General features: G+C 35.3%; 1 protein-coding gene across 21 annotated transcripts in view; it reads right to left on the minus strand.

Annotated features, from left to right (window-relative positions):
- Window positions 1-26,407, minus strand: part of DGKB (diacylglycerol kinase beta) — a 375,368-nt gene that overhangs the window by 13,161 nt on the left and 335,800 nt on the right. For all 21 annotated transcript variants that reach the window (XM_068674063.1, XM_068674061.1, XM_068674059.1 and 18 more), the window contains 2 exons: window positions 2,112-2,232; window positions 87-147 (listed from right to left, as the gene is read on the minus strand). In XM_068674063.1, coding sequence (XP_068530164.1) covers window positions 87-147; window positions 2,112-2,232 — 182 coding nt within the window. The remainder of the gene's footprint in view (window positions 1-86; window positions 148-2,111; window positions 2,233-26,407) is intronic.

Raw genomic sequence — 26,407 nt, forward strand, 5'->3', positions numbered from 1 at the left:
TGACTACTGTAATTTTGCAATTGAAAAAAAATCATTATTTTTTTTCCCCCCCCTTTTCTTTTCCTCAGAGATAACAGTATACTTACTGTGCAAGGGGTTTGCATCCAAGGTTCCCCATCTATCTGCATAGGCAGTGACTTGCTGGTCCTAAAACGATATACTTCACAGTATAAGCAAGAGTAACTAGACAAAACTGATAAATGGATTTTTTAAGAAGACATATGCGGTGGCACACACATATAATTGTGTGCCACCCCAAACTTGATTTACCCCAAACTTATATATAATCTCCAGTATGACCCAACATGCTTACTAAAGTAACCTAGTCAAAAAAAGCAGCATGAACACATGAACATTTTGAACACATACATTAAAAACATTGCAAATATTCAAACATCTTGCTAGAAATACATTACTCTCATGGGAGAATACTCTGCAGTTTGTGAAATAAAGAGAGAATGATGCATGAACTTCAGGAATAAACCTTATTCACTGAAAACACAAAGAAACACCTTGCTATTTTTAATGATTTAGACTAACTGCTATAAAGAAAGAAATTACTCTTAGCTCTATTATTGCTGTTTATTAGAATCATAAAACACACTTTTACACTTGTATTTAACTGAGAGCACTAACAACTGACTGTTGTACTGTGTTCAGAGGCTTTAATATACTATGTTATAAATTTAAATTGTTAGTAAAGTCTCACTGATTTTAACATAAACATTGTTCCATGTCTATTTTCTATGACCATATTTAGAAAAGTATAGAAAAATGGTTGAAAAAAAAAAAAAAAAAAGAATGATCTTTTGGATGCTCTTTTCCAACCCTATTTCTGTGTTATAATAATTTGCATGCAAGACTATTCAAGATAACATGAAGCAAATAATTCTCATAGTGGAAAAATGAATCAGTTGATCTCTCAACTGGAAACTCTGACCTGGACGTCACTTAAAAATGACTAGCAGTTTGTGGGATTAACCACTGTCATCTACAGCCATAAGTGGAGGAAAGGAAGAACATTCAATGAGCTCTAATTTTTTAAGTTTGGAAGGGTTCTGGTTCTTTTGCAGTTGCGACCTTGCACATGTGCAATTATAAAAAATATTTCTCAGTATCCAGAAAAGTTTGAAATGCCTCGGCATCCTCATTTCTCTTCCTAATCCTCATGGAAGAGCACTTTGAAGCCAACAGCACTCAGTCCTTGAGATTAGTCTTAAAAATATGCTATGAATTTCAGGAAATCCTACTTACTTTCTTAAAGTTTTGATTGCTACTCTTATGTTAATTACCTTATTTTATGTCTTATTTTAGTCTTCTTGGTCTTAGCATTATTTAGCTTATGAATTTATTTAAATTTCAGAAAATTCTTCCTGAAAAATTCTTCACTGATGAAGAGCTGAATACCTCTCTCTTTTCCAACCCTCATCTGATCCGAAGTTAGAATAGTTATCTTCTTGTTAAGATCGAATCCATCTTTCCTCTATTGTAAATGTACTGGTTATTTCTAGCTTAGTAGATGATAAAACATAACTAAATTAGCATGCTCCACTGTTCACAGTTAACACATAACAGCACATTTATTAACAATGGCTTGTCAGTATTCAATAAATAAATAAATTAAAAAACAGAGTACTTTGATAAGGATAAAAAATGGTTTAAAACACTAATTACATGCTACTATTCCCTGAGGAGGAATGGATTACAAATGGGTTAAAATGTGTCATTAAAGTAATGTTAGATGTCTTTTTGCTCTAAACTGCATCGAATGTATGTCAATAATAAAGTCCAAGTTTCTGCCTTACTGCTTCTTCTCCAGCTGCTTACCAATATTTCTTCAAAGGATGAAATGACAGCTGAATATAAAATGTAAAGACTGAATCTAAACACTTCCTTCTTTCTTTCTTTCCTTCCTTCCGTTCAACACACTTAAACGAAGGAATATATCCATAGAATATGGACAGAATAAATTTAATATATAAAATGATACTTTCATAAACATTAACTACAGTATTTATGACTATTAAACTACAAATGAAAGTGTAAGTAATAATATATAAATCTTTACTGATTCACTACAACAGTGCAGTGCAAATTAAAGCTGTCAATACCTGATGACAACAGATGAACACTGGGCAAGTCGTCTTCCAGCACTTTTCAGACCTGTATATATCTGACCCATCTCCATGGCTCCTTCCAGACCAACTACTTCCATAAGTTGGTCACTAAGATCTGAAAAAGTTGAAAAAAATTGCATTTGGTCTTGTCATGATTTTGACAGTGGTCATCCTAACTAGCAAGAACTAGCAAACTGGTCAGAAGGCCAGCTGGTAATATGAGATGATGAGGTGAACAGAGCAGGTGAAAATGGTTTAGACAGTGATTTCTCAATGATTACAGATTTAAGTTTCTGGGCCTGTTGTCACACCACTCTAAAATATTGTGACCAAAATAATTCTAAACTACAGTAATAATCTCAATGGTTTATTTTAATACATACATACATACATACATACCAAAGAATTTTAGCATATGATAAAATAGGAATTATAGGAAAATATCAAAATTGGAAATACTAAAAAATGAAATGTTCGTAGTTTAGAAATTTATACTTTTTATGTGTATGTTTATTGTTACAACACATATTTAAAATCTAGTATAGGAGGAATCACTGCCCAATATACTGCTAGAATCTCTCTCCAGAGAACGTGTACAACTCTAATTCAGTCTTTGTGTACATACATTATTAAAGTCATTGTTTATGGGACCAAATTTTTTTCCATTGGATTTTGCCTCAATTAGTGCACAGATTTAATGCAAAAAGGGCAGAAAAAATTCTTATCAGCAAATATTCATCTAGCTTTCCATAGTATGTTTCGTACTGCTTTCTGATTACATAGCTTTATGGCATTAAACTTCCAAAAATATTTTAATAATGTATCTGGCAAAATAAATCTTAGTTTGCTCGGCTTCAAGGAGCAAGAACAAATTTTGCCTAGAATTTTGGACAAAGAGATACAAACGGAAACTTAAATAGTAATATAGCAGTCTGATTTGAGAAGCAACCAAGCAAGGTATTGAAATATTATCCAGAATCAACCAGAGTGTTTTGTATAATATGTTTTATATGCTTTGGTTTAAATACATGTTGCCAAGACCAGATGGACAAGAAAAAGAAATGTTTTTTTTTTCAGCTGTATATGTGTTTTTTTCAGCTGTATGTGTGTTTTATAGATTGGCTGTTAATACTCATGTTTCCAAAAGACATGTTATTCGGTGAAGCAGAGTGATGAGCTAAAATGTTTGAGTCTATCATCACATTGAAAAAACAAAGAAAGGAGAGCACATCACTCTTTGTGTATTTTAAACCCTTCAACCTTTAATGAAGGTAGAATTCCATGCTAATTATCATATCTATGAGGCTAGTCTAAAGTTTCAAATGGAGTCTTTTCTCCTCACTTCTTTGGGCTTTGAATGAAGGTAATTAACTGAAAGAAGTACTGTGAAAGAAAAAAAAAAAAAAAAAAAGTATTAAAAGCAAATAGGATTTATGGTCTGGATTTTTTTTTGCTTCCAACCAGAAAATCTGATGCTATCCAATGCCTTCCTTTTTCTTAATATTCTTCACTATTTCCAATTTCTCTTCACAGTGAAATTAGTTCCACATGCTATTAATGAAGCAAAACCAAACCCTATTATTTGCTATTAAAGAAGAAAAACAAGATGGACAAAAGATTAAAATATGTAATATGATTAATTTTAACTATGCATTTTTGGAGTTGCATCCCTATACCACTCATAAACCCAATTTTGTATGTCTGGCTTTCTGTTGAATTGTTTAAAAGATTGTATTCTCTGTAAATGTTTTCCTTAAGTTACTCATGCACTTTTAAACTTAACTGAGATTTAAACAAATTCTGCTTTTGTTGTTAATCAAAGCAATTTAAATGGGAAAGTCCTACTAATTTGCAAAAGCACACTAAACTTTATAGATTAAAAACATTCAAATGTTTCCAGCCAAAGAGAACATCAAATTCCATTTCACTGGGTTATTAGAAAATTATTATTTTTTTAATGGGAGAATAATTAAGAACAGATTTTTATTACTGACAGCTCAGGCAACATATGCAAGATTCAGAATAGTGACATTTGCAGTGATATAAATTTGATGCATCATTTTTCAATAGCTAGGAGACTAGTGCCAGTAACAGTAGGTAACAAAGGGCCAAATCCTGCCCTTTGAGCCATACCACACATCTCCAAAAATGTAGTGTATTAAACATTGGAAGATTGAACAGAACAATACTGTTAACTCTCAGAAAAGCGAAGCCTTTTCTAAACTTTACATTTGCCATGGCACATTCACTAAGTGGGGTTATTTTAGGCTAAATATGAATATTTTTAGAATCAAACAAATTAGACATAGCATCTTTTCAGAAGCAGTAAAAACTAAAGCAAATGCAACAAACAATTATTTGGAAAACTTAACTTAGGGTTAGTTAAATGAGTTAGTTAATTTATTTGACCTGATGGCTATGCATAGCCACATCCATTTCAACAAATCCTTGAGCTGTATTGACTTTGAGAAGAATTTAGAGTAAACAAAAGTGGAAAAAGGAATGTGGATATTTTCATCCATTTCTTCAAAGATGTGGGTATGGATACACTGGTTGAATATAAATCCAATGAATGAGTTGCATTTATTCTTAAAAGTTCCTCACCAATGACCTGAAAGAAACTAAGCTCTTCTAAAAAAGGTCAAGTCTTCTTTTAATTTAAAAGATAGGAAAAGGGAAGTTGTTCTTCGTTCTGGTAGAAGGTTATCACTGATTTCTCAAAAGGATCTGTGCTAGGCCCTGTACTGCTCAACATATTGCCCTAAATAATCTGGAAATAGAAGTAGATAGCAAATTACTGAGGATTCAGCAAAGTAAACAAAAAGGTAATTTTTTTATTAAAAAGTTTAGGAATTTCACAGTACAGAGTGATGGGCAATAAGAAGGCAGAAAATTCAATACATGCATGCAAATACATGCAACTTAATGTCCATGAAAGGAAACAGAGATAACTGACAGAGCTAATGATATATATGTATCTTGTATCATACATGTATATTTAAAAACAAATGTGTGCATCTGTGTCTGTATATGTAGATATACTGGGTTACAATTAATGCTGGCTTACAATTAATGTTGTCCTGCAGAAATTAAGATTATGGACTTACTTGGCAATTTCTATGAAAATATCTGCTCAATGCTCAATAATTATATAAAAATGAACAAACAAACGAAAAACTATTTTACAGCATGATTGGGACCTCCATTCAGTATAGAGTTTGTGGCTATCGTCTGATCAACAATGCAGAGAAAGATACAAAACAACTAGAAAAGATAAAGAAAAGGGCAACAAACATGGTAACAAACAGAACAGCTATCCAAAAGAAAAGAAATTAGACTAGGACCCTTAAGGAAGGAAAGAAATATGTGGAGGAAAAACAATAGATAGAGGAAATCATGAATAACATGGATTAGGTGAAGACAGTGTTGTTACTTAGTATTTCTCAAAAAGAAAACAAAACAAAAAACAAGCAAATAAAACAAAACAAATCTAAGGAGATTCATAGCACTTCTAGAACAAACAGGAAATCCTTTTTACATAATACAGTGTTAAATCATGATGCCATTCTAGACCTAGAAACCCCCTACATCACAAAAAGATCTTGTAAGGTATCTCAAAGGAAGGATGTCTGCCCTCTTATGTTTTATTTCTAATCATGCTATGCAGGCTGGTGTTAGAGGCCAGATACTGACATACATGACCATGTGTGTTGACTTTGTGGCAGTTATTGTTGCCTTCTTATAGTTTTGTTAAGTTGTAGTTCAAATAATGAATGCTGCTGTTCATTAAACATCAGTCATCACTTAAAACAGCTTATAACATGGACTTTCCCATGATGTGTTCCAACTATGTCTGGAATCTAATTCAGAAACTCACTTATTTTGTTTCCCTAAATTGTACTCTAAAAATACACATCTGTATCTGTGTGTATGTCTATCAAATACAGAGAAATAAACCAAAACAACACATATTTCTTTTTAGACTGGTTGTATTTCTAGGTAGTTTTATTTCTTTTATGTTCTATTCTTTTTATTCTAAACATAAAATAGTTTGGTGACTATACTGGTAATGTTTTCTACATGTTCCAATACACATTTCAGCTATTATAACCAGTTTCAGGAGGTTGTAGGTTTAGGTTACATTTTTTTAAAAAGGTTACATTTTTTAAAAAAAAAAAAGTTTAGGAACTAACAGCAAACAATGGCAACAATGCCACTCCGAGCAGCTTTTCAATCTAACCAAGTCATTTCGTTGCCTAAATGGCAGCTGAGGTCTCATAGGTAAGCTATTATGGAGAGCATCTCAGTGCATTAGGAAAGTGTTTTTTGACTGGAGCCTTGGGGTTCTGGAGTCGGTTTGTTCTGCTCTGAGCTATGTGAAAAAAGCTGAAGGCTCTCTCTTGTTTTCTATGTGAATGAGCCATTAGAGTGTGTGGGAATGTTTTCACAGCACCATGCCTCTCCTGCCCTCTTCCACAAACCAAACGACTTCACGTGTCTCCTCATATTAGCCCCATCAGTAAACAAAGCCAGCTCTCTCGGGGGAGCGCTGCTGTCAGCAAATGGTGACTAGCATGCAGAGGGGCATCTGACCCCTTGCAGTCAGTCATTCCTGATGGGTGAATAAAGTCTCTAGGGAGATGACTGCCAACTTCCTCCCATCAGACAGCAGGAGAAATATAAGTCCAAACAGAAACTTGCACAAGAGCAGACGAAGCACTTGTACGTTAATATGGCCCCTTTATACTTCCCAGGGCATGAAGAAACACTTAGAGACTTTAAAGTTTCCTAGTGAGGAGTTTACATTATCCATTAGCTTGGCATTAGCTGAATGTTTCAATATTCAAAGTGAATACACAATAGAAAAATACATTTGGAATTCATCTTTGAAGATAAAGGAAGGAAAGCAAAGTGGGGAAGGGAGTGGAAAGAAACATGATTAGAAATGCTGATTTACATAGAGAACTTTCCCTCTGTAATGGAACTGGTTTGATATCCAATTTATCTTTGCAATATATAAATATTGCTGTCCTGGCAAGAGATTGAATGACTCTTATAATTTGGGGTTACTGCGCTCACTCAGGCACATTTGCATAAAAACATTGTTGGTCAGTGGTAAATCTGTCTCTGGCAGCAGTTTGTCTTCAGAGAGAAAGGGTTCCTCCATTGCTAAATGTAATCAAATCCTAGTAATCTTCACACTGGAATTTTTTTTTGGTTCCAGTTAAAATACTGGATAAGAATACGAAAGCTGGTGTGATGCCAGAGGATCCTTGAAAACCTGCTGAGCTCAATGCTCTGCATCACATGAATGCTTCAGTATCTTCTCAGAACACTGCATGTATTAAAACTACAGTTTCCCAATATGCGGGAACGTGGGGTCATTTCCATGACTGCTATATGCAATTCTAAAGATGCATTTAATGATTTAATGTCACGGTACTCATGATTTCAGATAAATAGCTTTTTCAGTGTTCCTGGTTTACAGAAATCAGTAAATCAAGATCAATCCATGCATTATTATTATTATTTTTTTTTGTTATGCCACCTGAGAATCTACCTGAAGTAACATATGCCTCAATGTATATGATCGTTTATATCAGAGTTGTACCTAGAGGTCCAGATGTCAAGACTCTGATAACTTACTGATTCACAGACATGTAACAAGAAATAGCTTTTATATCCAAGAATTTATAATATAGACAAACAAAAAATTTGGGGAAAAATATTATTACATGGGGAAAAATATTATTATATCCATGTTACAAAGTGAAAATTGTACATTGAGATATTTAGGTCATGCAAAAGATAGCTGGATATATTGTGTGTAGACCCACAAGAAATGTAATATTTTTTATGTTACTATGTAAAGTTAAAAGCATGAGTTTGACTTCAGCTAAGTAAGGCAAAGTTAGGCACGAGTGTTAATCTGCTTGAGGGTAGGAGGGCTCTGCAGAGGGATCTGGATAGGCTGGACTGATGGGCTGATGCCAACCATATGAAGTTCAACAAGGCTAAGTGCTGGGTCCTGCTCTTGGGGCACAATATCCCCATGCAATGCTACAGGCTCAGGGAAGAATGGCTGGAAAGCTGCCTGGCAGAAAAGGACCTGGCAGTATTGGTCAAATGGCTGAATATGAGCCAGGTGGCCAAGAAGGCCAACAGCATCCTGGCTTGTATCAGAATACAATAGCACGGCCAGCAGGACTAGGGAAGTGATTGTCACTGTGTACTCAGCTCTGGTGAGGCTGCACCATCACTATAAGGACATTAAGGTGCTGGAGCATGTTCAAAAAAGAGTGATGAATCAGGTGAAGGGTCTAGAAAATAAGTCTTATAAGGAGCAGCTGAGGGACCTGGGGTTGTTTACCTTAGAGAAAAGAAGGCTCGAGGGAGACCTTATTGTACTGAACACTTACCTTAAAGAAGGTTGCATAACAGTGCAGATCAGGCTCTTCTAAGCACCAGCTGATAAGATGAGGGGAAACGGCCTCAAGTTGTACCAGGGGAGGTTTAGGTTGGATATTAGGAAAAAATTTCTGTATTGAAAGGGATGTGTGGCATTGGAATAGGCTGCCTAGGGAATCACAGAATCATAGAATGGCCAAGGTTGGAAGGGACCTTTAAAGATCATCTTGTCCACCCCCCTGCTGAGTGGGATCACCTAGAGCACATTGCACAGGATGGCATCCAGGCAGGTTTTGGATGGCATCCAGGCAGGTTTTTGGGTATCTCCAGAGATGGGGACTCCACAATCTCTCTGGGCAGCCTGTGCCAGTGCTGTCACTGTCACAGTAAAGAAGTCCCCCTTCATATTCAGCCAGAATTTCCTGTGCTTCAGTTTGTGTCCATTGCCTGTTGTCCTGGGCACAACTGAAAAGAGACTTGTGTCCATTGCCTGTTGTCCTGGGCACAACTGAAAAGAGACTGTCTTCATCCTCTTGACACCCTCCCCTCATATATTTATACACACTTATGAGATCTCCCCTCAGTTTTCTCTTTTCTGGGGTAAACAGGCCCAGTTTGCTCAGCATGTACAACAGGTGTTCCAGTCCTCTAATCATCTTTGTAGCCTTCCTCCAAACTCGCTCCAGTAGTTCTATGTCCCTCTTTCCCTCTTGTACTAGGGAGCCCAGACCTGGACACAATACTCCAGGAGTGGCCTCACCAGAGTTGAGTAGAGGGGCAGGATCACCTCCTTTGACCTGCTGGTAACATTCTTCCAAATGCAGCCCAGCAAACTATTGGCCTCCTTGGCCACAAGGGCGCATTGCTGACTCATGGTCAGCCTACTGTCTTCTATTCCCAGGTCTCTCTCTGCAGAGCTGCTCTGTGTCAGGTCAGCCCCCAGCCTGTAGTGGTGCTTGGGGTTATTCCTCCCTAGGTGCAGGACCCTGCACTTGCCCTTGATGAATTTTATCAGGTTCTTTTTGGCCCAACTCTCAAGGGACACTGCTAGCTACAGGCCTCCAACTAGACTCCGCACCACTAAGCACAGTGGTCTGTTCTCTGCCATGCAGCCAATTATCAATCCACCTCACTGTCCAGTCTCCTAGGTCATGCTTACAGAGCTTGTCTATGAGGATGACAGTGTCAAAATCTTTGCTGAAGTCAAAGTAAACCACATCTCCCCTCATCTACTCAGCTAGTCATCTCATCATAGGAGGATATCAGATTGGTAAAGCATGATTTCAAGTAGTTGAGTCACTATCCCTGGAGGTCTTCATGAAATGTGTAGATTAAGAATTTAGTAGCATGGTTTAGTGGTGGATTTTAGTACTAGATTAAAGGTTGGACTAGATGTTTTTAGAGGTCTTTTCCAATTTGAATTATCTTATGATTCTATGACTTCGCCAAGATCACACATGAAGTTTTTGCCAGAGACAGGAAATAAGTCAACAACTCCTGAATTTCAAACCAAATTTTAAGAACCTATTTTCCCTCTTAATATTGACTTTAAAGATATATATTGAGTCTGATGTCTATAACATTAGACCCAGTTTTGACTATTTGAGTTTGCTTGTAAACATTAAAAAACTCATGTGGCTCTATATATCTATTTCATGGTACTATTGATTCCCATCTCAAGTCTTTTCTCTGGCCTTCACTTTTTTTTTTTTTTTTTTTTTTTTTAATAAAATGAAACAAGCTAAGCCTGCCTCTTAGTTTGAGGAAAGGAAGAAATATCACTGCTGTAATTTCCACCCTAGTGAGATACTCATACAATGATAATAAACTAAGCAGATATTTTATACATATATATAAACATACAGACAAGCACACACATATTTTATACCTATGAGTACATACACACATATGATATATACCCAGATGTATGCATATGCAAGAAGTACAGTACATTTTTGCTCTACCATCTGAATTGATGACGCTCTAAATAGCTTAAATGGGGTAAAACTGAAAGAGCGCTATTTTTGATACTTAAAATGAATGCAATCAATAAAATCCTGGCTGTGCTGAATTCAGTGGCAAAATTCGCACAGACTTTAGTGGGGCCCAGTTTTCACACAGTATCTTCTGTACTAAATCATTGCAGCACAGAGACACTGTCCTCAGATGAAATTGTTTAACAGATATAGCTCAAATTACTACTGTATACTGGATTTATCTATTTATTTATTTATTTTTTGGGGGGAGGGTATATAATCATCTCCTGACTCCCATTAATCAATGAATGACAAGTTTCTCAAGTAGGAGGGCAAACAAGTAAGAACCAGTCCTCATAATTAAATATTTTATGAAACTTTTTAATGTGCACAGAAGGCCTTTGTAAAATGTGATTTATATATTTATTTATTAAGCTTACCAGGGGAAGGAGAGAATTCTTATAAGAAACCTTCCTGATTAATAGTGAAAGAATAAAAATAGAAAAACAAACAAACAAAAAACAAATCACATACACACACACCCTGGATCATTCAAATTAAATGATGTTAACTCAAAAAATATACCCAAATACCAATGTTCAGATGTTCAACATTCGAAACAAGAAGTTTCATCTTCCACTTCAGGAGATCATTATGGATAAATCTTTCATGGTAAAGCTTGGCTGACAAAATGTATTCTTTTTTTATAGATTTATTCTTTTAATAGTTTGAGGTACAATTGCATTGAACATACTGCTGCACCAAAAAGCCCCCTATTATTTTAATCTGTATTCTTTTAAAAGTTATTTGTTCAAAAGGATTTCACTGTGTTACTCTTATACCCCCTTCATCCAACAGAACAAAAGCTGTTCTATGAAAGGAGTCTAAACTTGGACAAACCGTAAAAAAAGCAAAGTTCCTCTCTGTTTTTATCAAATTTGATTGCTGCAGCTGTTCCCAGTTTCTGTATTTTAAAAATAGCCTTATTCAGTGCCTTGTTGGCTAAAGGCCAGAGTACCATTAGAACATGCTGTACGGAAAACCTCTATTCAGTTACAGATACAGAAATATATTTAAGATCAGTGGGGGTCATCTGCCGCAAACACTTGTATGGGGGAAAATGGAATTTTAATGTGCTTGGACTGCTCACCACTTTTAACAGATATTTAAGAACTTCAAACCGGATATCTTTCTATTTGTATTGGTACTCTCATATTACTGAGTATCAGGTACAATACAATATGAGCAAGTCAAGATCATTTCAACTAACAAAAATAGATCTAATTCTCAAATTACTTCTTAGTAGTTCTGGCATTCACTTTAAATGGCTCCCAGTAATATCGGATATTTGATTAGCCTACAAAAATGCCACAGCCTAGAAAAGAAAAATACAGTAATATTGATGGAAATGTAGAAATCTGATCAATGAAAAACAGCTTTGATTTGTACATTTCTAAGAGGATTAGTACTAACAGGGGAAATGTTCCCTTTCAGGTAACACACTCTGATAATGTCATTATTCCTATATTTATCCACAAAAGAGTTTTGTTGTTGTTTGTTTGTTTTGTTATCCAGCAGGAAGAAATCTTGATTCCATTTACATGAGTATTAAAACTCATTTTGTTTAAAGTGGTGGTGAGTTCCAAGAACTCATAAACCTCCTAAAGATTATTATTGTTCTTTTATTTCAAGAGAACCATTTCCATTTGTGTCCTCTACTGTTCTGGTATTCCATGGTGTTTGGAGATCATAGAATGAAGAATAGATACTGGTTTGACCAACAGTAGTTTTCAGTTATTAACCAAGACCCTATCCCCAGGAAAACATTCTGAAACCCAGTGACATACCATAGGTAAACATTTTTATTATGGTCTAAAATGTTTATGTCAAAGTATTCAAGATTATATGTTTTTACTGCACCTGGAACAGGAGCCTGCAGCATGGTAGAGTATTCAAGGTCATTATTTGGATAGGTACTATTCAGAAAGAAACCACAGGAGAGATACTGTCAAAATAGTCTATATGAAATTGTTGAGACCCTAAGTTCTTAGCAATTGGTTGGACTCCTTTCTGTGACCTCACTCTCTCAGTACCCAAGTTAATTTCATTAAATAAATGCTTAAATAACTATCTGGATTGCAGGTTCAACTAAAAACTTTGTCCACACCTTCTCTGCATATAGAAGGAGCAGGAGACAATTGAATTAAGTCATGTCTAAAGAATTCTGAGTGTTCACAGGTGTTCACATTATCTAAGTAAAATGGAAAATCTTCCTAAATTTCTTGCAATCAGTTAATGTAAAGAATCTTTGATTTATTTCTCCAGTAAATCACATATGTTTGGTACTGTCAGAAGAGACCTAGGATTTCCAGGACATTCACACACTGTTGACAGGCCTGACATAGAAGCTACAGAGAAGCAGATGAAAGGATGGTATCTTGAGAGTAACTCTAATGGTGTTAGTATCTTATATGGACAACTGAAGAGAGCTTAAAATTTTGTACTAAGATGACACTTCATAGAACATCCCGATTTGGAAGGGCCCCACAAGGATTATTAAGTTGAACTCCTGCACCTGTAAAGTACCACTCAAAAATCAGACAATACATATGAAAGTGTTGTCCAAATGCTTGAACTCCAGCAGGCTCTGTGCCACTTCCCTGGAGAGCCTGTTCCACTGCCCAACCACCCTCTTGGTGAAGAACATATTCATTACATTCAGCCTTAACATCCCTTGGCCCAGCTCCATGCCGTTCCCTTGGTTCCTATCGCTGGTCATCAGAGAGGAAAAAATCTATGCTTGCCCCTCCACTCCCCCTGTGAGGAAGCTGTAGTACCATGAGTACTCCATTCCAAGAGAAGACTTCCTCCTCTCTAGGCTGAACAAACCTAGTGGCGTCAGCCGCTCCTCATACATCTTGCCCTCTAGACTCTTCACAATCTTTATAGCCCTCTTTTATAGCCCTCTCTTAATAGTTTTATGTCCTTTTTATATTGTGGTTGCCAAAACTGCATGCAATACTTGAGGTGAGGTCACACCAACACAGGGTAGAGCAGGACAGTCACTTCCTTTGACTGGACAGTAATGCTGTGTTTGATGCACACTAAGGTAAGTTTGGCCCTTTTGGCTGCCAGGGCACACTGTTGACTCATGTTCAGCTTGCCTCATGTTCAACTTCCCATCAACCAAAACACCCAAATCCCTTCCTGTAGGGCTGCTCTTCAGCCTCTCATCTCCCAGTCTGTATATCCATTCAGGGTTACCCCTTCCCAAGTGCAGAATCTGGCACTTGCTCTTGTTAAACTTCATATTGTTGGTAATTGCTCAGATCTCTAATTTGTCAAGATTTCTCTGCCAGGCCTCTCCACCCTTGATAGAGGTCAACAGGTACTGCTAAAATAGCATTGTCTGCAAACTTACTCAAAAACCTTCTAGTCCTATATCCAAGTCATTTATGAATTTACTATACCCTTTTGAGCCTGAACTGTCAGTCAATTGTTCACCCATTGTATTATGTACTCATCTATGCTGAATATTTTTGTCTAGAAGGAAACTGTGGGAAACAATATCAAAAACTTTGATGTCTTTGTTTAAGTTCTTTTACTGGGAACAATAGAAATAGTACATATATAAGATTACAGTTTTTCAGTCCAGACTGAATTTGAGAAGCTTCTGGGGATAATTTAGTGCTTGGTATTCTAGGTGGGGCATGACAGGTCATGCTGCTGTGTTTCTTATGTTGTTAATTCTATTTTATGTACTGTTTGTACAACATATGCCATATATTGTTTGACAATAATTCTAGGGAGAATTAATGTTCTTCATTGTGCCAACTGCTACAGATGAAAATGAAAACTTTCAGGATGGCAAGTCCCGTCTCCAGTTCAAAACAGAATGTGCAACTTCATATTGAAAACAAATCGGGAACAATCATTTTGTGTTGGTTTTCATTTTATTAATCAATTAGACACTGCAAAATAAGGGTAGGAAGGCTGTTGTTTTTTGTTTGTTTGTTTTTGTTACATATGTCAACTAATCTGGAAGGACAGAAGATTCATGAATAGCTGAAGTTCATGAATATCTGGGAAGTTTCACCTCCAACATAGAAATATAAACAGAATTTTTGAAGGACCATAATTTTAGTCTCTGCCCAACCAGTCATTTAAGAAAGTATATTCAGTATTATCAAATAGACTACATGTGAATTACAACCATGACTATTAAGTGCTTTGTTTATCCAGGCCTATCTCTGTGGTTACTGCAGTATTCTAAAATCACATACCAGAATTATAAAGCAAAATAAGTAAGTTTGTGTGCAACAAATGGGTTTGCATTTACATATTTGAGGCATCCAAAAATTCAGTTTTACATGCATAATACACTGTGTGATTTATTTTGAAAAAAAAAAAAAAAATCACCATTATAATTCATGCATGGTAATAGTAGCTGAAGATTCTTTTTCACAACACTCTTTTACACTAGGATCAGTGGCACAAGAGGACTGGCAATATTTTAAGGGAATTAAAGGAAGCAGAAGATTCAGGTGCACTAATATATGGTTAGTCTTTGGATTACAGAATTTATGTATGCTATGCTGAGCTAAACAGAAACCTAAATGTTACACATACGAAGTGGTACAACAAGAACATCTGTGTTGGGAGACTGAACTGGTATGGCTAACACCTCCAGGGCCAGGTGCAAGGGAAATTTCAGTACAGTTTGAGAAATTTTGACTGCTAGCATTTCTATGTATCAGATTCTCTCTCCTCTTCCTCCATATTCCATTAGAGTACTTACATAATATATCTGGCTTTAGATTCTAGCATAGCAAAAGACAGGTTGTCTTTCCATTCTTGGATCCTTGTCACCTTTTTTATTTTTAAATATATTTTTTAATTTGGGTTCTGCTTTTCCTAGAATCATGTGGACAGAGTTAATAGTATTTTTAAAAATATGGCTAACAAAATAAGCAATTTTTCCCCTTGAAAGGAAGAACAATACCTTTGATCTATTGAAATATGATCAAAATGCCTGTAGAAAAATCTTTTCCTCTCTAAGAAACTAAAAGTTGAATTGAAACTTTTTTTTTTCCTGAGAAATATGTCCACTCTCCTGAAAAATTTTAAATTTTCAAGAAAAGTCACTTAAAAAAAATCAACCTTCAAAATAAAATGAAGATTTTTATTTTAAATTCAATTGACATACCTGATTTATATAATATCAGTGACCTAAAAGGAAGAGGGCCTAAAATATCTGAAAGAACAAGCCGGCTGCAATGACTGCTAGGAGCTGCCAAAACAGCCACTTCTGGTGTACTTATTAAAGTCCAATCTTAATAAACTTCCAAATATGGGAAATTCCTACTGAGTACATAGAAGTCATGACCTCTTTCTCATTAAGTGGCTCAAGTTCAATCTTTTATTTCTTAATTAGAAGTTTTCAGAAGTCAAAGCTGAAAACTGTTACAAAACTCACCGTCATGTCAGTTCAGGTGGAAGTCAATAAAAGCTAAAGCTGTTCCCCCCAAAAAAAAAACATGGGAAAAGGAGGAAAAAAATAAAACATGGAAATATGAAGATTGTGATGAAGATTGTGCTTGAATTCTAGGATGAGTAGATTTGTAGACGCACTGTTAATGTGTTTAAATCAAAAATCTCCATCTTTTACTTGTCCAGCACTTCTAAGAAGTCCAGAATTTCTATTCAAAATACAAAATAAATGTTGTCTATGGTACAGCTGGATATATTGTGATTTGAAGTAATTTCTTCAGAAACATTTTTGGAAAATCATTTCTTTCTCTTGGAAGTTTTAAATCAGCTCTTGCCATCTCTAGGCACTGATATAACTTCCTGAATATGTCTAATAAATAATCTAAAAATGGGAAGGACAAATTATTTAAAGTCTAGACTTTTCTGCAAATTGGGAGCTTGTTTCATCATACTGTAAATTATCTTTGCTAAATTCTAACAAGGTGTGACAAAAATGTAACAAATACAAATAAATCCACAGGGAACAGACTCAAAAAAAAAAAAAAAAAAAAAAAAAAAGCAAAAGGTTGTTTTTAGGAAAAAAAAAAAAAAAAAGCTATAACAAATTTTAAATCCCAAGTTAATCATTTTTTCTTGGTACTTCAGTTCCAATGCCAGATTCCTTCATTATTTTTTGACCTGATATGAAACACCATCTGGCAAAAGTATGTTGCAATTCTACATAAATGAAATAATTGGTTGGTAGCTTTATAATGTATTTCATAAATAAATGTTATTATATATTAACAAAACTCACTTCATTCCAGTTCTGTGCTCTATTGCTGAGCTATGACTTGTGTGCCTAGAGGACCTGGGATTCCCAGGGAGCCTTGCTAAGCAGTCATGATACTGATCAGCTTCCACAGTCACAGAAAATCAGATGCATAATAAATATGTTTCGTTTATATTTATGGTATGCATTATTATTATTATTGCAACTACTATTAGACTAGGGTAGCACCAGAGACCTCATAAGTATTACTGTCCTTAAACATTACAGTTTAAGGGTCCTGATGGATCTATGACAACAGATTACAAACCATATGGCTGATAGGGTTCCCATATAATAGGCCAAATGGCTGTGATTCAATACCCATTTCAAAAGTGGATCAGATGGGACATCTCAATCACATTTCAAAACATCTTTAGAATATTTTTGACCAAACTTTCAGTTTACAGCCACATAGCTGTCAAGGCCTGAGTCCAGCTATTGCTGGACTCTGAAAGTTCAGGATGGACCTTCATACACACAGACATTCATCTGTCAGTCAGTGGGATCTTCTGTTGTTTCACCCTAGGCATATATCACCAGAGGAGTTAGTCCAGAAGAGACAAAGAAGTTGTCATGGAGTGACTGGATATATTACAATGTTTCTCCTCAACAAGTTATGACAAGCATGGAGTAATAGTGAAAAAATATTTGCTGGTTATGAAAAGGGGTATACAAAACAGCGGTTGGTTGTGAACAAACATTTTGCAGCCATAAAGACACAGCTGCTTCAACTGACTAAAAATGAAAAGGAACAATGCTTTAGGGTATATGAAAGAAGATCTCACAACTGACAGATTACATGGGGAAAAAAAAAAAAAAAAAAAAAAAAAAGACTTCCTGACAAAGCATGGTACTCATTATTTCTATCAATTTCTAACATACCAAATTTCTCTGAGTCTAGAGTTCTAGGTAAGCGTGCCATGCACTAGATGAAAATCTGCTCAGAGCTGTTGAAACCAGTTTATTCTCCATGCCTGTTTTTGTCTCACATTAAATATTCATTTATTGATATTAGACTTATGAAAAATTTAAACACAATTTTAATCCTCCCCGATATGAATAGGAGAAATTAAAGGAACAGGGATTTCCTGGTTTATAGGTATGAGTGGTACAGCTAGTTATATTTTCAGAAAAGGGCAACAATATCAGGTAGTCAATGAGAAATAATGTCTTGCACATCACCTAAATATTTAACTACAATATCAGCTTATGTTAATCATATTTCAAGAGTTGGGTTGAACATTGTAATTGTACCATCAATCCACATGAATAAAAGCGTTATTTAATAACTGTAAAAGCTGTCATTTGCTACTTTTAAAATATCTAATTTCTCACGGCCTTTACTCAACAATGGTCACTAGAGTTACAAATGCTAAAAATACCAATGTTGAAAATATTATTTGAGTCCTTATTGCAGAAAATGAAACATCTGTAACATTGTATGATAGTTACCAGCTTATAATTTTTGGCAATGTTCAGTTAGAAAGGTTTAAAAAGCAAGGAAAAATATTGGTGTTTTGACTTATAAGAAACTGTTTTGTATACAACTAATATAAAGGGAATTGCCAAGTTAATATGAGCATAAAATTCAGACATTTGTGTTATTTTATTTAATTTTTAATTTGAGGGAAAAAAATAAAACAATGACAACAAAAAAACAAAAAACAAGCTGTTGCAAAATCTAAAACCAATAGAGCATTCCAGGTATTTTATTTTAATTAAACTAGAAGCATATTGTCAAATTCAACAGTTACACAAAAATAAGAGGGTAGGAAAACAAACAAACAAACAAACAACATCAACAAAAAACACACACACAGAAAAATCCCTCTACAGTTGGTATTCGAAAAGTCCAATTACTATTCTTCCTCCTGCTTTACACAATGAAGATCAAACAAAATCAAACTCTAAGAACAAGCATTCACTCAAAGGCAAACACAGAAAAAGTTCAACAAAAGTTTGACTCAACTCATGTTCAGATATAAAGAGAACTGGACTCAGTCCTAAATCTTTTGAATAAATGAAAAAGTATCCTCTCAGAATGAAATAAAATTAATCAGTGCTATTTTTGTTATAGTATGAAAAACAATCAAACAAAAACAAAGAGGAAGATAAAAGGAGAATAGTGAGGGAAAAGAGTTAATTGCTAAGTTTTGAGGTATTTTTTTCCATCATATGTTTTCTACCAAAATATCCTAGAACAAGATATGCTAATTCCCAGTGCTTAAACAGTTCTTTATATCATCAAAGCATACACAGTGAAGTTCATGGCACTTACCAGGGAAAATACAATGTACAACACTTTATGAAGTCCAGAAAATGTCTTGGAGGGCTGATTTGAGGTTATACTAGATTGAATATTTGCACTTCCTATGTTTTGAATTCAAAAAGAATTGTTCAAAATTCATAGAATTGTTCAAAAGAACAATTTCATGGCTATAAACTTACTTTTTATTGTCAGTGTACATAAAACACTTCATAAAATGAAGTGTTATCCACATGGATATACAGTAAACATTTCACATATACTTTTTGTTTGTTTGTTTTTGTTTATCTTATTCCTACTACTTGACATTTCTTTTAAATCACTTTTTTAGTTTTGTTGTTGTTTGTTTTTTAATTGCCAAAACTACGGGTTAAAGATTTAATTAAAGCATTATCAAGCCAAAACTATGCTTTGGTTTGCTTTGTTTTGCTTAGCTCCCACCACATACAGATTTTTCTGCTGCAAAATTTTAGCTGCAAAGGCTAAGACAAAGATGTCCTACTGCTTTTTCTGTTCTAATTTTCAGCATTTCACAAAATAGGACTATATTTTGGGGCTGTATCATAGGATTAATGGCTACTGCTAATAATATAAAGTATAGATCTTTATTTGTAATCTGCTCACAAGCCTGCCAGTTCTGTAGGAATGAAACAATCACCATGTATTTGGTATCTTAACGGCCTAAATGGATGTAATCTTATATGAGTTATATTACTAATGTAATAAATGATCACTTAAACATTTTCATTTTATTTTTATCTTCATTTTATTTTCTTAATTGCAGAGTGACAGAGAGAGAAAAGTCAGAGGTTTTGAACTCTCTTCAGCTGGACTGTGCAAGTGCTGTGTAACTTCAGGAAATATGTCATATGCCATTTACAACCTTGGTTAGGTTGTACCTATTGAATTAATAGGACTATTTAGAGTTACTATATATCTTGATTCTTCTAGATCTTGTGGGAATGGGGATGACTTAATTTATACACATTCTCACAAAATTTTCCAACAGCTCCAGTTTCACATGTGAAATCAATGATCAACCTGATCATCAATGAAGCACAGAGCAGAATGTGGGCTTTTTTTGTTGTTGTTTGTGCCATACTCTGTTCCTCATAATTCTGCTGATTAGGCTCCTTAAGAGGTACTGGAATATCCATAAATAATAAGCAAGAGAAGACAATTTTTCTAAAAAAAATAATTGCTACTATTAATCTATGAGATTATGATGTAAACTACACATTTCATATTGCTCTGCTAACTCCCAAGGGAGTTTTGTCAAAAGAGAACACATACACATGCGCACAAGGCAGTGTCATTGAGCAGAGCTCCCTCACCAGTTCAGCAAAAATTTCATCCCAGATTGATGACTTACGTTGTATTTTCCTTGGCTGACTTGTGAAATGTTCCTCACATAAGTAACCCAGCCTTCTTGCAAATGCTGGCTTATTTTTCACAATTATTTTTTCCATCCATGGGGATTTTATTCAGCATGAGTGAATGAGTACAGTTATGAAGGAAATTCATAGTATTAAGGAAAACCCTGAAATTCAGTTATTAATCTTGCACATGGTCTTCATAATTTTTTCAAGCTGACTAGTGCTTGTTCATCTGGACAATGCCAATGATCTCTTTCTAGGCTGACCATCATAAAGCCACTTGTATACAGTAGCACGGCTTTTCTCTGAACCTGTGGGTGTGCCTGCAGCTCAATAGGACTATTCACATGAACAGATGTTACTCAATGTGAATACTGGTTGCAGAATTAAGCCTGTCCTTGCTCTTCCTCTTGCTACAAACATCAGCTGCTCAGATATCCAGCCTCTTTGTATTTTTTAATGGCTTTTTGCCATAAATAAAGCATGTGGATTTCATATTTCATTTAAATTCCTTTTTTTCTTATTTTATTTTTTAATCATCCAGTCTTCCATTAGCACTTATATAAACTAATGTTTTTATACTCCTCCATACAGTTTATTGTATGAATGATGATAAAAGATTGAAGTCCAGTTAGTTGCTTGGCATGAAATTTTGTGGCATTCAAAGACATAGGCAGACAGAGAAACCTCTGTCAGTCCATATTTAAATATGTATTTGAATGGATATGGCAGCTTGTTGGACTAACTTTGAATTTTTATTCTCATACACACGAGAAAAACTGATAAATCTAGAGATTATGTTTGGCTTGATATGTTTTATTTTCATCCCAGCATGATTTCTGTCCATACCAACCTCACATATATTTAAAAGTCTTAATCATTAGAAAAAAAATACAAGTATTATTAGGCAGTTACTTTAATAATTATCAAATTTTATACTAAACACCTTACAATATTTCCTTATCAAATCATCCTCTTCACTTTTAACCAAATTATGACTGTTGCAAGCAGGTTTTTTTGTTTGTTTGTTTTTTTCCAGATTTGCTTTTGTTGTAAGACGCTCCAACATAAGACCTGAAATTATGAGTTACACTTGCTTGGATAAATAAATAAAACATTGTATTTGAAACTAAATAGTAATAATAATAATTCACATACTTTTGGCCTTCTCATTTGAAGACTGAAGTCATTTTATTTAGCATTTTATTTTTGGTGATGACCAAAAACAATCATTGATATTATATTTTTATGTCTGTTTACATTTTGAAATCTCTGTATCTTGATTCAGTGCTGAAAGTACAGCTGAGGTTCAGATACAAACTGGAAAAGGTATAAAAAATCCTCTGATATTGAACAGGAAAAATACTTGAAGACATAGAGCTTTACAAGTATCAACTGTACATGCAGGTTTAAAGACCAAATAATGTTTGTGGGGCTAATTTATATTTGTGTATTCTTATATAAATTCAGAAATTCTTTCAATTATTTCTCTTTGTTACAAACCATGAACCCAGTAGTCTAGGAATAAAGTTCTTGAAGAAGAAGTTTAAGCGAAATAAATTTCAGATACAGCTGGACCCAGTAGTCCAATCTGCCAGTTTACAACTACTTGGCAAACTATTTGCTCTTCCCCAGGCCCCTGGTATATCACCTGTTCTTAACAACTTATCAGAGTTATGTTGAATGGATCCACAACTTATTCTGACAGTTCTGTAAGAACTCTTAATTGAACATCATCTGGCCCTGCTGATTTACAAATATATTTAGTTTTTCTAGGTCTTCTTTTACCTTCTTATAATTAATTTCAAATAATCTTAATTAAAAGTTGACTCACTGTGCTTCCATATTTTCATACTAAGAAAGAAAACAAACCTGCACAGGGAGTGGAAGGGAGAAGAAGAACACAAATAAAAACAAATAAAAACAAATAAATAAAAACAAATAAAAACAAAGTCCCCCCAAAACAAACCAAATGCTATAAAGCCTTCAAAACAAATCTTGATGAATATTGCCAAACAGAAACAAACAACCCTCCCTGCCCCCCCCCCCCAAAAAAAAAACCAAAAAAAACAACAACAAACAAACAGGAACAACAACAAAAACACAACTAACCAACCAAAAAACAACTGTGAATTCCCTCATTCTTTTTCTTGGTTAGTACCAAAACAGGTCAAGTAGGTGCATATGTTTGTAAATGGATATGCCACCTAACACAGAGAAGTGAATAATCGTGTTTAGCACGTACAGCCACACTTGCAACAAAATTCTTAATATATACTTACTTGTGCCCGCCCCCTCCCCCCCCCCCCCCTTTTCTTTTTTTCCCTTCTCGTATTTCATATTATTTCTTTCACTCTCTTGGTTTACTGAGAACCATGCTAGTACTGCTAGTACCAGAACTGCCATCTGCTCTGCCTTTATTATTATATCATTCCTTTTATGCCTTCTTCCATGTCCTGTCACCTCTTACTAACACTGCTTATTGGATCCTGGCACACTGCTTCTTTTAATGTCACAGTACCTCCTTTTCAAATACAGTATGTTTCCATTCTCTCTAAACTTATCTGGTTTATTCATTATTACAACAGATTGGGATCCATTGCATCTTAATTCTAGCACCTTGTTCACTTGTTCAGGGGGCACTGGAAGACTGGAGGAGAAAGTGGATGAGGAGATTGGCATATCCAGCCCTCTCAACAACACATATCTAAGTAAGTTCAATGGCTCATCAGCAAAGAGATATCTATGCCAACAAATACTTCTTTCCACATGGGATCTCCTCCTTCCAGACATGTTATGAGGTGGGCACTGGTGGATCAATATTGCCTTATATTAGGAAATAAAATTATAACCACAGCAGCAGCACTTACTGATTAGATTCTGGTAAAAAGATCCCTCTAAGGTTTAAACCATAGAATGGCTCAGGTTGGAAGGGAGGACCTTGAAGATCATCTAGTTCCAATCCCCCTGCCATAGGCAGGGATACCACCCACTAGATTAGGATACCCAGGGCCTCATCTGACCTGGTCTTGAACACCTCCAGGGACGGGGCATCCACAGCTTCTCTGGGCAGCCTGTTCCAGTGCCTCACCATGAAGAATTTCCTCCTATCTTCTAACTTAAATCTTCCGTCTTTTAGTTTAAAACTATTCCCCCTCGTCATGTCATTATGTGATTGAACGAAGTGTCACTCTCCATCTGTTTTCTAAGTCCCTTTTAAGTACAGTAAGGCTGCAATGAGGTCACCCCAGAGCCTTATCTTTTTTAGCCCTAGATTTTTCAGTCTTTCTTCATAGGAGAGGTGATTCAACCCCTTGATCTTCTTTGTGGCCCTCCTCTGGACCCATTCTAACAGACCAACATCCTTCTTGTGCTGGGGATTCGAGAAACTGTACAGAGTAGTGTCTAACAACCAGCTTCCATCATATGTTAAGGGATGGTCATTGTGTAACCAAAAAGACATTATTCAGAAAGAAAGCAAGAAAGACTATTTCTGAAAACATGAAATGTGGATTCAGCCACATGCAGGCTTGGAGTGCAGAACCCAGAAATCTTTCCTGGGTGAGGACACTAACAAGAACTCCCTAGCAGAAAATGTAAAGGGCCAGCAAGAGTTATCTGTGCTCCTGACTAAAATGACATTTCAAGTCTCTCACTGCTTGAACTGAGTCACAACAGAGCTTGGGGTATGAAATGCACTTCTTCTCCCCAGATTAATACTCGTATTCACTGGTGTATCAGCAGCCAACTGAGCAGGTAGTTTTGGAAAATGAGTCTCCTGAGTTTTACTGCCTAGAGGGTCTAGACACTGGAAGAAATTACACGTATTGACTCTTCGTCCATGATTTAGACGGATTTTAGGCACCTACATTTCCAGATTAGTAGGATTTAGATTCACGTGATTTCAGCTATTAATACTAATATTTTGATATTAAAATTGATTTCAGAGAATTGATGGTACTTCTGCCTCCTGCAGACCTTACCCATTGCCTTGAGGCATAGTGAAGGGTTATAGTATAGACTAATTTATTTGAATGCCAAACACCTAAAAATTATGCCTTTAGCTTTTTGAAAATCAAAGTTTATCTTGAAAATATAAGTGTTTAAATTAAATACAAACTATTAAAGTCTGATATGTACTTATTATACTTTTACAAATTGAACACTAAGATGAGGTTTAAATTATGTTGCTTGTCCTTGAAGCTCCCTGAATGTCATGTTTTGGCCTGAGGAATTTCTGTAGCTGGATTATAAACTCTAGGTAGAGTGATGAAAACACTGAATTATTGTGTAATAGACCACGACAGTATAATACTCCACTGATCTGAAAGAACACTGCACCCTATGGTAGAAACAAAACCACTCCTTCAGCAAATACTGAATGAAAACAATAATTGATACAGATCTGAGGGACATGGAGAATCATGCTGGAAAATAATACCCTATGGCAGCGGACAGCAAACTAGTTTTTATCTGATTTCAAAGAGGTAAAAGAAAAATTATATATTTTACCCTGCTCCCCTGTTGAATATGTGCTGTTTTGTAATACTGTGCCTTGGGCCCAATAAAGATTTAAGAAGTTCTACCTGAGTACATGGTATAAATCTTTTCTTTCACCAAATTGATATGTTTGATTGTCAGGGCTTTGTAACCTGGCTAGATACATATGCACAATGAGTATCAAAAGGAATGAGATGCATATTAACATGTTCTAAACTGTAAGACTGTGACAAACCTTCAAAGAGCAGACATTCAATAGTGATAGAAACCTGGTCAAAGGAAGATTTTGCAGTAGGGTGTATAGTTTCAAATAGGGAAGAATCGGAGAAAATTTTCCCCAAAGAAAAATAATGCAAAAGAGGGACAGTGAGGAAGTAAAAGCATAAATACTCATATTACACTTGCATAAAGAAAAGCATTTGAGAAAAATAAATAAATAATCTCTGATCTCTTAACTGATCCAGGAAACAATTCAATTAAAGCAATCAACATGCCAGATCTCCCTTCCTGATTTGCTTAAGTAAGTTTATATTTGCAAAAGTAGAATTAGATTGTGTATATATGCGAGTGCTTCCCTCCACTTCTTCTCCCACAGGGAAAATCAAACTCACAAGTGGTCATTTAGCAAATGTCATGGGGGATTAAAAAATCTCAGGTTCCCAGAACTTTGACTACATTAACTATAGGATTTGTATGCATTAAAGCCACAGATCTGGCTCAGATTTAATCCAGCCACCTCTTTTCCAGCTTAGCTAACCAAACTTCAGTTGGTTCAAGTATTGCTTTGGTCAGGAACTCTGCGTTTGTTCCACAGCAGCCACAGTTTTTTTACTTAGTTCTGTTCTACCCCAGAAGTTGAAACATTGTATCCCTTAGCACATTCTATCACGTTCTGAAATGACCGCACAAACAAGATCCATATAACTAAAACAACAACAGTAATAATAAAAATCTAAGTTAACTATTCTGCTTATGAGAATGAAGTATGATATGATGTTATTTTTACAGTTTGGAAACATAAATCCCCAGAACCAAACATTTCTTTAAGTCTGATAGCCTTAAAGGTCTGTAACAAAACCAAAGCTTATAGTAATGATAAAAGATAGATTTTTAGACAGAGATTATGTCTTTAGAGAAGGAAAAATAAATAAATAAATAAAAGCACACTTTAGTGCACGCTACTACAAAAGAAAATACAGGAATAGCAATGATAGCTACAGCAGAGCACATTGATAATGATTAGAGCATTCTCTGATGCTCTGGAAGGCTTTCTGCACACTGAGTACAACACCATACTGAACAGACCCAGAATCCATAGACTCAGCAGGAATAAACTTGAAGTACCAGTAACATTATTATATGCTAAGTTAAATTACATTTCCAATCAATTCATAAGATGAGGTAAGGAGTAGCACACAAGTGTTCAAGAGCTTAGATACTGATAAGAACACAAGTGATGGTAA

The sequence above is a fragment of the Anas acuta genome, chromosome 2 (assembly GCF_963932015.1).
Source record: "Anas acuta chromosome 2, bAnaAcu1.1, whole genome shotgun sequence".
Lineage (NCBI taxonomy): Eukaryota > Metazoa > Chordata > Aves > Anseriformes > Anatidae > Anas > Anas acuta.